Below are 15,390 nucleotides of genomic sequence, written 5' to 3'. Positions count from 1 at the left end.
TTGGCTGCATTAGGTCTTCACTGCTGTGCAGGGGCTTTTCTCTAGTTGCAGTGAGCGGGGGCTACCCTTTGTTGCGGTGCACGGTCTTATTGCGGTGGCTTCCCTTGTGGAGCATGGGCTTTAGGCATGTGGGCTTCAGTGATTGTGGTGCGCGGGCTCAGTAGTTGTGATTCAGGGGCTCTAAAGCGCAGGCTCAGTAGTTGTGGTGTACGGGCTTAGTTACTCCGTGGCATGTGGAATCTTCCCAGACCAGGGATCAAATCTGTGTCCCCTGCACTGGCAGGCAGATTCTTAACCACTGTGCCACCAGGGAAGTCCTATGATTCCATTTTTGGTATAGTAGTTTACAGCTGTCTACTTAAGACAAGATGAAAATAATTAATTATTTTACAACTTAATAAAGATGTAACTTCCTTGACTCAAATCTATAGAAATTCACATTGGTCTTTCCTTCTCCCCAATTTGATTCCCATCAACAGTAATGTTTTAATTATAAGAGTAGTTATTTGCAGTAAGCTCTGTCTTAAGATATTTATGAGTTATACCTCAGATTGTAAGCATCGAGACCTTTCCCGAGTCAGAGATACTGGGAATCTGATAACAGAAATGGACATGCATCTCCCTAGAAAAATGCTTGTGAAATCTGCTTATAACTAGAGAGTATGCTGTGGACCTAATGCAGCATGAAGATCAATGTTTAGGCTCATTGATTAAACAATAATAAACAGAAAGTTAGGAGCCCAGAATTTGAAGCCACAGACCAGGTGTGATCCCAGGTTCTGCTACTAGTGACGTAAGTATCATAAGCTGTTTAAGGGTTAAGTGAGAGAAGATAATTATATAGCACAGAATTTCACCTTGCCCCAAAAGAGGTCTGGTCTTTGTCCTCTCTTCTGGGAGTTAATGTCTAAGCCTCAGGAATGTCATGCCTGACAGGAGTGTCTTTGTTTGCCTGGGACCTTGGTCAACGTATACTGTAACAATATGATTTAGAGTGGGGGTTGGCGACACTGGATAGTCTCAGGGTGGGGGACAGTAATGCCAGAAAGACAAACCATGTAATTTAGGGTAGGGGCTTTGGGTCAGGCAATATCACTTGACCCCCAGAGGGGATGGATACTGAGATCAGCCATGTGGGCAATCAAGCATGCCTATGTGATAGAGCCTTAATAAAAACTCTGGACACTGAGGTTGCTGAGTAAGCTTCCCTAGTTGGCAATGCTCTGTGTGTATTGTTACACATCACTGTCAGAAAAGTAACACTGTCCATACGCTGTCTATTAGTCCATGGAGAAAGGACAACAGAAGCTCTACATCTGGCATTTTTCCTGGATTCTGCCCTATGCACTTCTTCCCTTGGCTGATTTTAATCTATATACTTTCCCTGTAATAAACCACAACCGGAGTATAACCACTTTCAGTGAATTCTGTGAGTCCTTCTAGTGAATTATTGAACATGAAGGTGGTTTGGGGAACTCCCCAAACCTGTAGTTGGTATCAGAAGTGAGTGGTTTTGTGTGGACTCTTCCCTCTAACTTCATAGTTGGCCAAACTCCTGAAATAATAATGTTCATAAAACACTAAGCAATAACTGTTAAATAAATGGTAAGTGTCAAATGAAAGCTAGGATATCAGCAGAGATAGAGCCTTACGGACTATGGTTAAAAAATTCGAGGAACATTATGCTCTGAGAAAGCATCAGAGCAATTATCTTCAAGCATTTTTATGTCCAACTATACATTCCTGAGCTTCAATGGCCCCTTAACTCCTTATTAGAACAAATATAAAGCCTACCTTCCTTCACTTAATACTATAAGACTCTACAGATAATTTTGAAGATGTTAAAAGTTCTAATCATCCAGTTTGAGAAACAGCATTTACTCACCTATGCAACATTTGTGGCAGCCTTTTGTATCAGGAATCTTTGTTGTTAAAGCGAACTTTCTGAAAACATAAGACAACATAAATGTACTCTACTGCAGTGGTTCCCAAACAGTGAGTGATGGGTGAATCAGTTCCATCAGAACCAGTCAAGGAGCTCTAAGAACCACCATCTTAAACTCTGACCCCAAACTATCTGATTTTATAGAACTGAGGCAGGACCTGGGAATCTATATTATAAAACTTCTATGGATGATTGACATGGACAGTCAAGTTACAAGACACTGATCTTCTGAATTCTAGATGACATTTACTTTAGTGTAAACTACCTTTCAAAATTAAGACAAAGGAAGTTTTTTAGTGGGCAAGGAAGACTGGCTGTTTTAAAAATAAACACTAATTCCCCTCACTCCCAGGAGAATCAAAATGTTTTGTACCTTGGTAGTATGCGGTCTGGAAACCTATGAGTTTGAATATGGGCAGCTAGTCCTGGTTTTTTGGCTTGTTCAAACAAAGCTATAAGATTATGAGAGTAGAGTTGAAAGGTTTTTCCTATAAAAGAGAAACATGTTATTTTTATTAGAATTATTTAAAGCAGAGAAATACTATTTTCAAGCAAAAGAAAAGATAATTACCTTCTAAAATGATGAGTCCAGCCATGTTCAAAAAACCAAGCAAAACAGAGAAAAACACAAACAAAAAAACCTAGTTAAGACTATTTTGAAAGATAATAAGTAAAATGAGTTTTAACAAAGTAGATAATTTTGTTTCCCAGTACATAAATTAGATATATTCTGACTAATAGGTGATCTGGGCAGAATATATGTAAACCTTAATGAAGCCAACATAGGAAAAGAAATTGTTAAACACTGTACAACAGAGTGAGTTACAATGATGTACATGTGATTATTTCAGTACAACATGGAAAATTATATAACTATACCACATTATCTTTCTCTGATAGTCCTATTTATCAATAATCTACCACATCACCTTGGATTAAAAACTGTTTGTGAATGAAGTCTTAAAGGTAACACTGAAATACTAAGAAAAATAAAGCAAACCATCATAGGATACAGTAGGGCTACAATTATATCCTGTAATTTATATGGGATAATAGAGCTACAATTTCCATATAATCAAAACCACAGCTGTATTAAAAAGGGGAATATATGGTAAACATTTTCTGACTCATTATATACATGACATGGTACTATAACAACCCCAAATAGTATTTTATTATTTTACTACTGGAAAACATGAAAAAAAAATGGTTTTACCCTCAACAAAATTTTCTGTATTTTCTCAAAATGCAAACATTCTGCCTAACATTATACCATCCTTCCTTTCTCCACCACTTTATATATAACTAGCTACCCAAGCAGCTAACACATGTGCATGTATGTGCACACATGCAAAGAAATGCAGACCCTTAAACGGAATGTTTTCTCCTATTGAGCACTGCTACCTATCTTCATTCAGTTCCACAGGTCATTTTGACTACATTTGGAAAGAACCAATTTATAGGCTAATTTTTCCCTGCCTTTCTGTAGTTATTTTATAAATATACAAGATGTACTCTGTTGTGGCTTTTAAGCTTATTCCCAAAGACAGGTATAAATAGGGATAAAAGCAGTAAGAGAGTTAGAGGAAAGTGACTCTATATGAATATAACTCAGAATTGTTAATTCAAACAGATCTGGGTTTAAGTTTATTTTCATAATAGTAATATGATATATTAATATTTTATTAAACAAAAGTTAAAAAACTGGGGGAAACATAATCAATATCAAAGAGATTAAATATTTTGAGGACCCCAGTTTTTTAAAAGACATTTATAGACAATGAAATAATATGCTCTTTGTAAACACTGTCATCAGCTCAAATACATACAAATTCCTGAAGAATCTCTACTAGGCGATGGTTAGTAGACGAGTTTAAGTTATACACACTCACACACACATACTTAAAATTATGAAAACGGCATTTCTTAAATTAGGCCACAATTCATAATGATCTTTCAGTGAGTTAAAACTATATCAGCACTGATGCTTTAAAGCATAAGTAGCTGAAAGGTACACTTAATAATGAAAAGCCTGACAGTACAGTAAATAAGAGCTAGGATGTAATCATCACGTTATCTATTGAGATACAGAGCATGAAAGAGTATCAAACAAAAAAACTGAAAAAAATTTAAGAAATGTTAAAATAATTTTTCAAAGTGGAGAAAGGGATAAATGCTATTTTAATAGTTGATAGCATTAGGATTAAGGAACAGAGAGAAATAATTAACTACCTTGTATAGTGGTCCCACCAGAGTATTGTTCTAGGACCCCCTGCGGATACCAAAATGTGAGGTCCCTTATATAAAATGTCCCTTATATAAAATGGTGTCGTACTTGCATATAACCTATGCCCATTCTTCCACATACTTTATATCATCTCTAGATTATGTATAATACCTAATATAATATAAATGCATGTAAATAGTGACCCAGTGCCTGGCAAATTCAAGTTTTGTTTTTTCGGAACTTCCTGGAATTAAAAATAAATTCTATCTTTGAATTGAATCTGTGCATGCAGATACAGAGGGCCAACTGTACTCTACTATCAGAATGAAAGCGAGCAGCAAGCCTTTAGGTAGCCACTTAAATCTAAAATCTAAGAAAATAGGTTCTGGCAGGTAACAATTAGGGGAAAAAGCCTAAACACCACCCACCCACCCCTAACAACAACGAAAAAAGAAAACAACAAAATTAGAATAGGTTGTTCTGGAACCCATTTGATTATTTATAAGACTTGAAAGCATTGGTCCAAGTTCGTTAATAAATATGTGGTCCAGAATAACATGAATTCTACCAGCAAGCATCTGTAAGTCTTCACAGTTTTCTAAGTACTTGGGATATCTCACTTGATCCTCACAGCAATCTTGTGAGGCTGTTATTGTTACCATCATCATTATGTTACAATTAAGAAAACTGGGCACAGCAACATGGATGGACTTAGAGATTATCACACTTAAAGTGAAGTAAGTCAGAAAGAGAAAAACGAATACCATATGGTATCACTTATATGTGGAATCTAGAATATGACACAAAGGAAGCTATCTACGAAACAGCAACAGACTCACAGACATAGAGAACAGACTTATGGTTGCCAATGGGAAGGGGGAGTGGGGGAGGGATGGATTGGGAGTTTGGGATTAGCAGATGCAAACTATTATATACAGAATGTTTAAACAACAAGATCCTACTGTATAGCACAGGAAACTATATTCAGTATCCTGTGATAAACCATAATGGAAAAGAATATGAAAAAGAATGTATATATATGTATAACTGAATCACTTTGTTGTACAGCAGAAATTAACACGACACTAAGCCAACTATACTTCAATAAAAAATAAATTAAAAAATGAAGATATAATTTATGAAAAAAAAGAAAACTGAGGCTGAGAGACAAGAGACAGTGATTGGCTCAAGATTACAAAGAAAGGAAGCATCTGGATCCTCTGATTCTTTCCCTTCAACTGCTGATTCTCAGTGGAAGGCAGGGAGGTGATAGTAACAGAGACTGTGGAGAAGGGGATGGCCTCAGGGAACAATCACTGTCATGTTCTCCAACTGTGTAGTTCCTGGGCAGGTATGGGAAGTACTGCTCTGACAACAAGGTTCCTTTTTAAAGTTTCTTCCAGTTCTACAACGGTAAAAAATACCTGCAAGTCTCAAAAGTTAACTAAACTAGATTATAATTACCCTGATTAACAACATTTTAAAATAATGTGTATTAAAATTACATTTCTCTGCTTGTCCATTGTTTATTTTTCATATCATTTTTATCATATACATACCTGACAATGACATTAAAGTATTATTGATGACATAGAGCCAAGTACATTTCCGTGGAAATAACTATTAAGAAAAAAAAAGGTAATTAAAACTCTCCAATTTTCATTCCCTTACCCCTTAACTTCCAAACTGCAACAGTCTGAAAGAGCAGAAAAATAAGTATTTTCTACCTTTCAGTAAATTACCAAAACCTTATGGAAAAAAATCTTTCAACATGAATATGTGAAGAGTACAATTTCACCCCTTTAAATATTTAAATCATAAAAATTAAAACTGAGGCCCATATAAATTGCTTTAAAATTAAGATATTTACTTTATTCAATTGACTCAAACTAATTTTTTGAGTTAAAACTCCTAAATTACCTGTTCCATCGTTGCCTCATGTAGTTCATTGAGATTCAATGTATAAATACCATCTTCAGTTCCAAAAATAATGTACTGATCTAAAAGAGTTGAGACAAATCACCAGAATTTACTATCAATTTCCGAAATCATTCACTAAAATAATGGCCCTATATTTTAGTGGTATTAAGAGTTAGATAGCCACCCACCAATCCAAAGAAAAGTTATTTTCTAAAACCCATGCAACCTTCTTTACCTCTTTCCCCAACTCTTTATTTTTTAAAAGTAGATATATTTTCTGTTACTAACTCTGCCTTATCTTACTATAAAATCCTTTTTTAAAACACAATTTTCATTACATGTCATTTATTCAAACATAAGTGAATAAATGAGAAAGAAGGGAAATTGTCAATAGATGTCAATGGATTGTCAACAGATGCTAAAACTAGTCAGTGAAAGTCTAATGAGCAAGAGGATATTTATGAAGTCTCAGTGAGTCTTCACACTAATTATGTGTTAATTACTTTGGGAAATTAAATAATTACACAATTACTTAGAAAGGGAAAAATAGGAACTTGACAGAAGAGAAGGCTAGTGACCACCACCATAACCAACTGGTCAGTGTTAATATCACTAGTATATGGACAAGCTGATACCATGTGCCTCCTGATATGATGGACTGAGAAGAGCACAAAAACATTTGTCTGATATTCCTGCCCAAAATGCATAACGTGATCTAAGCATGAGGACTCATCAGACAAACTCAAATTAAGGGACATTATACAAAATAAGCAGCCTCAAAATGGTAAGATCAAGAGAGAAAGAAAGGTTGAGAAACTGTTCCAGACTAAAGCAGACTAAAGGCATGGTAGCTAAATCCAACATATGAACTTGAACTGGACGTTGGATTGGGGAAAAAAGGGGGGAGAAGATGATAAAAGACATTACTGGGATAATTAATAAAATTTAAATATGGACTGTGGATTAAAAGACAGTATTATATCAATGATAAACGCCCTAATGTTTATAAATGTACTGTGATTATGTAACAGATCATTCTTGTTCCTAGAAAATACAAACTGAAGTATAAGGGGAAGAGGAGCATGATGTCCACAACTCACTCTGAAGTGATTCAGAAAAAAATTCACATATAGACAGAAAAGAGTAAAACAAATGTGGCAAAAGGATGAACATACACACACTACTGTACATAAGACAGATAACCAACAAGAACCTACTGTATAGCACAGAGAACGCTATACAATATTCTGTGATAACCTATGAGAAAAGAATCTAAAAAAGAAGAGATATATGTATATGAGTAACTGAATCACTTTGCTGTAAATCTGAAACTAACAAAACATTGTAAATCAACTATACTAAAACAAATAAATAAATAATCTGATGGTGAGGGAGTAAAAAAAAGAAACAACTGATGATTCTGAGTATATAGGAGTTTCTTGTACTACAATATTTCTCTAAATAACCCAAGATCACTGAAGAAATCAAAGAGGAAATGAAAAAATCCCTAGAGACAAATTACAAAGAAAACACGATGACCCAAAACTGATGGGATGCAGCAAAAGCAGTTCTAAGAGGGAAGTTTATAGCAATACAAGCTTACCTCAAGAAACAACAAAAATCTCAAATAAACAATCTAACCTTACACCTAAAGGAACTAGAGAAAGAAGAACAAACAAAACCCAAAGTTAGTACAATGAAAGAAATCATAAAGAACAGAGCAGAAATAAATGAAATAGAAGCAAAGACAACAACAGCAAAGATCAAAAAAACTAAAAGCTGGTTCTTTGAGAAGATTAACAAAATTGATAAACTATTAGCCAGGTTCATCAAGAAGAAGAGGGAGAGGACTCAAATCAATAAAATTGGAAATGAAAAACGAGAAGTTACAACAGACACCGCAGAAATACAAAGCATCCTAAGAGACTACTACAAGCAACTCTATGCCAATAAAATGGACAACCTGGAAGAAATGGACAAATTTTTAGTAAGGTATAACCTTCTAAGACTGAACCAGGAAGAAATAGAAAATATGAACAGACTAATCACAAGTAATGAAATTGAAACTATGATTAAAAATCTTTCAACAAACAAAAGTCCAAGACCAGAAGGCTTCATAGGTGAATTCTACCAAACATTTAGAGAAGAGCTAACACCCATCCTTCTCAAACTCTTCCAAAAAATTGCAGAGGAAGGAACACTCCCAAACTCATTCTATGAGGCCAACATCACCGATACCAAAACCAGACAAAGATATTACAAAAAGAGAAAATTATAGACCAAATGCACTGATGAATATAGATGCAAAAATCCTCAACAAAATACTAGGAAACAGAATCCAACAACACACTAAAAGGATTATACACCATGATCAAGTGGGATTTATCCCAGAGATGCGAGGATTCTTCAATATACGCAAATCAATGTGATACACCATATTAACAAATTGAAGAATAATATCTCTCAATAGATTCAGAAAAAGCTTTTGACAAAATTCAACACCCATTTATGATAAAAACTCTTCAGAAAGTGGGCATAGAGGGAACCTACCTCAACATAATAAAGGCCATATACGACCAACCCACAGAAGACATTCTCAATGGTGAAAAACTGAAAACATTTCCTCTAAGATCAGGAACAAGACAAGGGTGTCCACTCTCACCACTGTTATTCAACATAGTTTTGGAAGTCCTAGCCATGGCATAGTTTTGGAAGTCCTAGCCATGGCAATCAGAGAAGAAAAAGAAATAAAAGGAATACAAATTGGAAAAGAAGAAGTAAAAGTGTCACTGTTGCAGATGACATGATACTATACATTGAGAATCCTAAAGATGCCACCAGAAAACTACTAGAGCTAATCAGTGAATTTGGTAAAGTTGCAGGATACAAAATTAGTGCACAGAAATCTCTTGCATTCCTATACCCTAATGATGAAAAATCTGAAAGAGAAATTAAGGAAACACTCGCATTTACCATTGCAACAAAAAGAATAAAATACCTAGGAATAAACCTACCTACGGAGGCAAAAGACCTGTATGCAGAAAACTATAAGACACTGATGAAAGAAATTAAAGATGATACCAACAGATGGAGAGATATACCATGTTCTTGGATTGGAAGAATCAATATTGTGAAAATGCCTGTACTACCCAAAGCGATCTACAGATTCAATGCAATCCCTATCAAATTACCAATGGCATTTTTTACAGAACTAGAACAAAAAATCTTAAAATTTGTATGGAGACACAAAAGACCCTGAATAGTCAAAGCAGCCTTGAGGGAAAAAAAAGGAGATGGAGCAATCAAACTCTGTGACTTTCAACTATACTACAAAGCTACAGTAATCAAGACAGTATGGTCCTGGCACAAAAACAGAAATACAGATCAATAGAACAGGATAGAAAGCCCAAAGATAAATCCACGCACCTATGGTCAACTAATCTATGATAAAGGAGGCAAGGATATACAGTGGAGAAAAGACAGTCTCTTTAATAAGTGGTGCTGGGAAAACTGGACAGCTAAGTGTAAAAGAATGAAATTAGGACACCTCTTAACACCACACAAAAATAAACTCAAAATGGATTAAAGACCTAAATGTAAGACCGGACACTATAAAACTCTTAGAGGAAAACATAGGAAGACCACTCTTTGACATAAATCACAACAAGATATTTTTTGATCCACCTCCTATAGTAATGGAAATAAAACCAAAAATAAATGAATGGGACCTATGTAACTTAAAAGCTTTTGCAAAGCAAAGGAAACTACAAACAAGATGAAAAGACAACCCTCAGAATGGGAGAAAATATTTGCAAATGAATCAACGGACAAAGGATTAATCTCCAAAATATATAAACAGCTCATGCAGCTCAATATTAAAAAAAACAAGCAAGCCTATCAAAAAATGGGCAGAAGACCTAAACAGACATTTCTCCAAAGAAATGGCCATACAGATGGCCATACAGATGGCCAAGAAGCACATGAAAAGCTGCTCTAAATCATTAATTATTAGAGAAATGCAAATCAAAACTACAGTGAGGTATCACCTCACACCAGTTAGAATGGGCAACATCACAAAATCTACAAACAAGAAATGGAGAGGGTGTGGGAATGTAAATTGATACAGCCACTATGGAGAACATAGTATGAAGGTTCCTTACAAAACTAAAAATAGAACTACCATATGACCCAGCAATCCCACTACTGGGCATATACACTGAGAAAACCGTAATTCAAAAAGACACATGCACCCCAATGTTCATTGCAACACTATTTACAATAGCCAGGTCATGGAAGCAACCTAAATGCCCATCAACAGATGAATGGATAAGGATGTGGTACACATATACAATGGAATATTACTCAGCCATAAAAAGGAACGAAATTGGGTCATCTGTAGAGACGTGGATGGATCTAGAGACTGTCATATAGCATGAAGTAAGTTAGAAAGAGAAAAACAAATATATATTAATGCATACACGTGGAACCTAGAAAAATGGTACAGATAAACCAGTTTGCAGGGCAGAAATAGAAACAGAGATGTAGAGAACAAACGTATGGACACCAGGGGGGAAAGTGGCGGGTGGGGGTGGTGGTGGCGGTGTGATGAATTGGGAGATTTGGATTGACATATATACACTAATATGTATAAAATAGGTAACTAATAAGAACCTGCTGTATAAAAAATAAATAAAATTCTAAAAAAATAAAAGACACCATATGATTACACATATACAAAAAAGTTAACATTTACTACTTTTGTTTTTATCCTTCTTTCTCTGTACACACATTTTTGTTTTCATTTTCTGAACTGTTTAAGTTATGAGCATGATACCCCTTTATTCCTAAATATTTGTGTGCATTTCTTAAAAAAAAATAAAAAGGTCTTATACAACGACACAACAATGATCAAAATCAGGATATTAACACTGAAACAATACCATTTTCTAATATCCTGATTTTACTGAAAGCGATTATCATCTCAGTATTATTGTCCTTTTACATAAATGAAAATGCAAAATCATGGTTGCAATCAGTTGTGATGTCTCTTTAGTCTCCTTTAAGCAGGAACTGTTCCTGTATACTCGCTCTTGAATTCTGATGCCTTAAACTAAAACTATTTACCTATTTAGGTTGTTACACTAAATAGTATAATACCTACACTCCTTAGTTTCTAAGTTGAACTTTTAAAGTAAAAAGCCCTCAGTTCACTGATCATAAGGATCTTTTCTGATAATAAATATTTTGTTGGAGATATATATAAAAATTCAGAAATGTTACCTTTTGTATCAGGATGTATCCAGGATGTTGCACAATTTATTTTCAAAGGACAGCCGTCAAAGACTTTGGAAAAACATGCTCCCATCTTATTTATAAAGAAAGAAATGTTGACTTATTTGATTAGATAACTTTATACGTTCTTAGAAAATAGCTAAGATTATTATGAAATGTTAAACTGACTCTTATTTGCATATATTTATGGTCTCATTACAAAATTCATATTTTGATATAATTTAACCCTTTCTATGAAGAGAGTTTTATACTGTTTCCTTGCGTAATCCACTACTTTACGGCAAAAATATCAAATTTATCAAAACGTCTACATATGTCAATGATACATTCTAGGAATTTTACATCACTACTTATCTTTAGGACTAACATTTAATAATGGGAAACAATGAATGATTTTATTGAGTAACATCATAGTGATTATAATTGCAGTATACCTCCATAATAGTGATAAAAGACAAAAGACTGATATTTACACTAAACTTTTACTGTACAAAAAGGTACAATTTATAAGGTACCCATTCATATGACTGGCTGAACTACCTTAGGTAGGTTCTACTGAAGGGCCAGAGAACAAGAGTTAACAGAAGCTTCCCTGTTCCTTTTCACTGTGTATAGTTCAACGTAAAAATGGCTTCAGGGGTAGAAAGATATTTAACCAACATAATGAAGAGGACACAGTACTAGTAATATCATCACATTAAAATTAAATTGGCCTCTGTAGGCTAATCAGAGAACCCAACTGTCCGTATTTACAAAAAGTGAAATTTACCCAATTCTAACTAACTCACTCAAATTCGGGTACATGATTTGATCCATGGTATATCCAAATGCATTTAATGCCTTTGTATTTTATGAATCCTTCCTTTCAATGGCTCAAGATACTTGATAGCAAATAAACAATATTCTGTTGCTTCTAAAGAGAGAAAAATTGGCAAGTGGTTCACATAAAAATATTCCTTACCAGCACTTTTGGGGTGGGTGGGAGGCCATTGATTACTGGTTTCTGTGGGAAAAGTGATTTTTAATACTGTAAGACCTCTTAAAGCCTTAAGAAAAACTTTATACATTTAGAAATCCAGTTATTCAAACTCTTGAATTAAACAGACTATGCCCTTTATATGATAAATACAGTATTATTTACAACTAATCACCAAACACCTGTTATACCTACAGGGAAATCTCGCTTGTCCTTTTTTCGTGGTAACTGTGGTGCTTGCGCTGATCCTTCTGTGTTTTCACTAATGAGTTTTGAAATACCATCACCATTTCCTAAAGAGAATCATGGTTAAAAGTTGAATGACCATACAAATAAGTACTTTCCTTGAAAAATAATTTCCCCTTCCCCCCCAGTACTTGTTTTCCATTTGGGTGTTCCTTTATAGGGAAATATTCTCTACTGTCAGATGAGTTAAAGTATCTCTGGTGCCTTTCTCTAGCTCATGTAGAGGCAGCACTGCATCTATAGCAGTGGTCTTAATCCATGAAAACAACAAATGTCTTTCCATATTGTGAGAAAAATGAAATCTGACCTACTAATGCTGATATTCAAGGCCTTTCATAATTTAACTTCACCCTACCTTTTTAAGTCCTATCTCCCAGTATATACCCTTCAAAAGCTCACACTTCGACCATACTAGACTGTACTTCCAATACATTCTAGATTTTCCTGCTTCAGTGCATTTGTTCATTCTTTCTTGTTCTCTAAGAATGCCTGTCAGTATTGGTTCCACCTATTAAAGGCTCACCAAGCCCTTTAAACCTCTGCAAGGGCCTACCTCCTCTGTTCCCTATCCTTATCTCCCTCAGAGATCTCTTGCATTGTTACGTACAGTTACTTACTGTAGGAGACACTTAAACAAAATGTCTTGTCTGATATTATGTGCACATTGGTATAACTTCTCCTATAGACCCTGAACTTCCAGAGGGCAGGGTCATCCATTCATCTTTCTAGATCCTATAATATTTAGTAAGGGATCAAATTAGGGTTGAATTGGATTGAATCTATTTATAGTCCACCCATGTGGAACTTTAAAGAACCTTCACAAAGCTTCAAACAGTAATAAGACTGACTAAAGAAAAAAGACATTCTTTAAAATATGAACAAAATGGCTTTCTTTTCAGCCTTCACTTTGATTTATTTACCGAGATCACAGTATCTAGCTGTATGCACTCCAGGCCTGCTGATACTGCTAGCCATACCAATAGAGGAAGTCTCAGCTACAGGACCACAACTTGGGCTACTCTGTCTTCTGAGAACTTGGGGAGCTCTGTTCTCTGAATCAGGACAACGTTTTACAGTTGATGATTTTTCTTCATCTTGGAGGTTGTCTTCAGGGTAACTGCTTATCCTTGGCTAGTTGATAATAAGACACGGAAGTACTTTAATAAATTTGGACATAAAACATTAACACTTTGTTATTATTATGCATCAAAGACTTTAGGGGAAGGAGAATATGCCTTTTTTTCTTTCTCCTGTATAGTTCAATTCACTGGGCCAAGTAAGCAAGGCAAGCAAGAGCTGAGTTACTATCCCAACACAACTATGAACTTGCCATGTGACTTTTAAGCAGCCCTAACCCCAAACTGATAATGTTTTTATAACCAATAAAATCACATACATAATCCACAAAATATTTAATAACTACAAACAAGCAAGGAAAGTGACTTAATAAAGTATGACTCTAGTGCACTGTCCAACTGTAGTAATAAATGAGGACTGTAAATGATAAACTCCCCTCCATGTGGTCAAGTATTGCCTCAAATGAGTAATAACCTATCTTTGCCTTTTTCTAATAGCTATAAAAATATTATATTTCTCATGAAATCTTCTTTAATATATTTTTACATCTTCATAATAATGCTCTTGAGGAAAACTGTACCCTAAAATATGTTTAAGAGAATTTTGAATAAATTCAATAAAGTTATTTTAAAAATTTATTTTATTATTTAAACAAGGATATATTGTTGAAAATCTTTAAGTAGCTCACCTTAGGAGGTAGGGGAGGTGGTATTGCACGTTTTGAGGTTGATCTAATACAAAGAGAAAAATGCAATTTAGATGGTGATAAATGACAATAACATAAAACACAGAGAGAGCATTACATGTGCATTAAAATCTGCTTCTATTCGGGGGATATAAAAGACAATTAGATCATGGTACAGAGTATTTTTAAAAGCTACAGGAAGACCTAAGATCTCATTCTGTCAAACTGTATTAGTATGACTATAAAATAGAGTCTTTATAAAGTGAATATGAAGTATTTTTTACTTTACCATTATGCTTTGTAACATTTAATATGTAATAAAAATGAAATTAAACTTAGTAGTGAAAAAGAGATTCAGAATTTTAGAGTTGGAATCCACAGTGAATCATAGATTCAAATGGCTGATCATCAAACCCTTTGTTACTCCAAGTGGGGTCCACAGATGAGCAACACTGGTATCACCTGGAAACTTTTTTTTTTTTTCTGGCTGCACAACACAGCTTGCAGGATCTTAGTTTCCCGACCAGGGATTGAACCAGGGCCCTCAGCAGTGAAAGTGCAGAGTCCTAACCCCTGGACTGCAAGGGAATTCCCACGGAAACTTTTATAAATGCACCCTCTAGACCTACTTAATCAGAATCTGCATTTTACCAAGATTTCCAGGCGATCCTCCAGGCACATCAAAACTTGAGAATCACTCATCTAGCCCACTGGTTCCACACATTTATCCATAGTCATTGCAATCAATTGGGAAGCTTTCAGGATTCTTAAATTCCACTCCCAAAGACTATATTCTATAGCAGTGGTTAGCAAACTTTTTCTATAAAGGGTTAGACAGTAAACTTTGTAGGCTTTATGAATCATATAGTGGTCATAGTGGTCTTCTTCTGATTTTTTTTCAACCATTAAAAAATGTAAATATCATTCTAGTTTGTAGGATGTACAAAAATAGGCATTGGGCCAGATCTGGTTTATAGGTTTACAGGCCATACTCTGCTAACCCCAGATCCATAGGCCTAATG

General features: G+C 34.9%; 1 protein-coding gene across 1 annotated transcript in view; it reads right to left on the bottom strand.

Moving 5' to 3' along the window:
• Window positions 1–15,390, bottom strand: part of MAP4K5 (mitogen-activated protein kinase kinase kinase kinase 5) — a 137,992-nt gene that overhangs the window by 23,449 nt on the left and 99,153 nt on the right. Inside the window, exons 17-25 of the mRNA XM_082832394.1 lie at window positions 14,372–14,414; window positions 13,584–13,737; window positions 12,556–12,653; window positions 12,346–12,387; window positions 11,373–11,457; window positions 6,093–6,172; window positions 5,732–5,792; window positions 2,319–2,433; window positions 1,886–1,944 (exon numbers count right to left, since the gene is read on the bottom strand). Coding sequence (XP_082688520.1) covers window positions 1,886–1,944; window positions 2,319–2,433; window positions 5,732–5,792; window positions 6,093–6,172; window positions 11,373–11,457; window positions 12,346–12,387; window positions 12,556–12,653; window positions 13,584–13,737; window positions 14,372–14,414 — 737 coding nt within the window. The remainder of the gene's footprint in view (window positions 1–1,885; window positions 1,945–2,318; window positions 2,434–5,731; window positions 5,793–6,092; window positions 6,173–11,372; window positions 11,458–12,345; window positions 12,388–12,555; window positions 12,654–13,583; window positions 13,738–14,371; window positions 14,415–15,390) is intronic.

Source organism: Leucopleurus acutus, assembly GCF_964270905.1.
Source record: "Leucopleurus acutus genome assembly, chromosome: 1".
In the NCBI taxonomy this organism is placed as follows: Eukaryota; Metazoa; Chordata; class Mammalia; order Artiodactyla; family Delphinidae; genus Leucopleurus; species Leucopleurus acutus.
The sequence above is the reverse complement of the archived record's forward strand: the minus strand, read 5'-3'. Positions and strand labels throughout refer to the sequence as shown.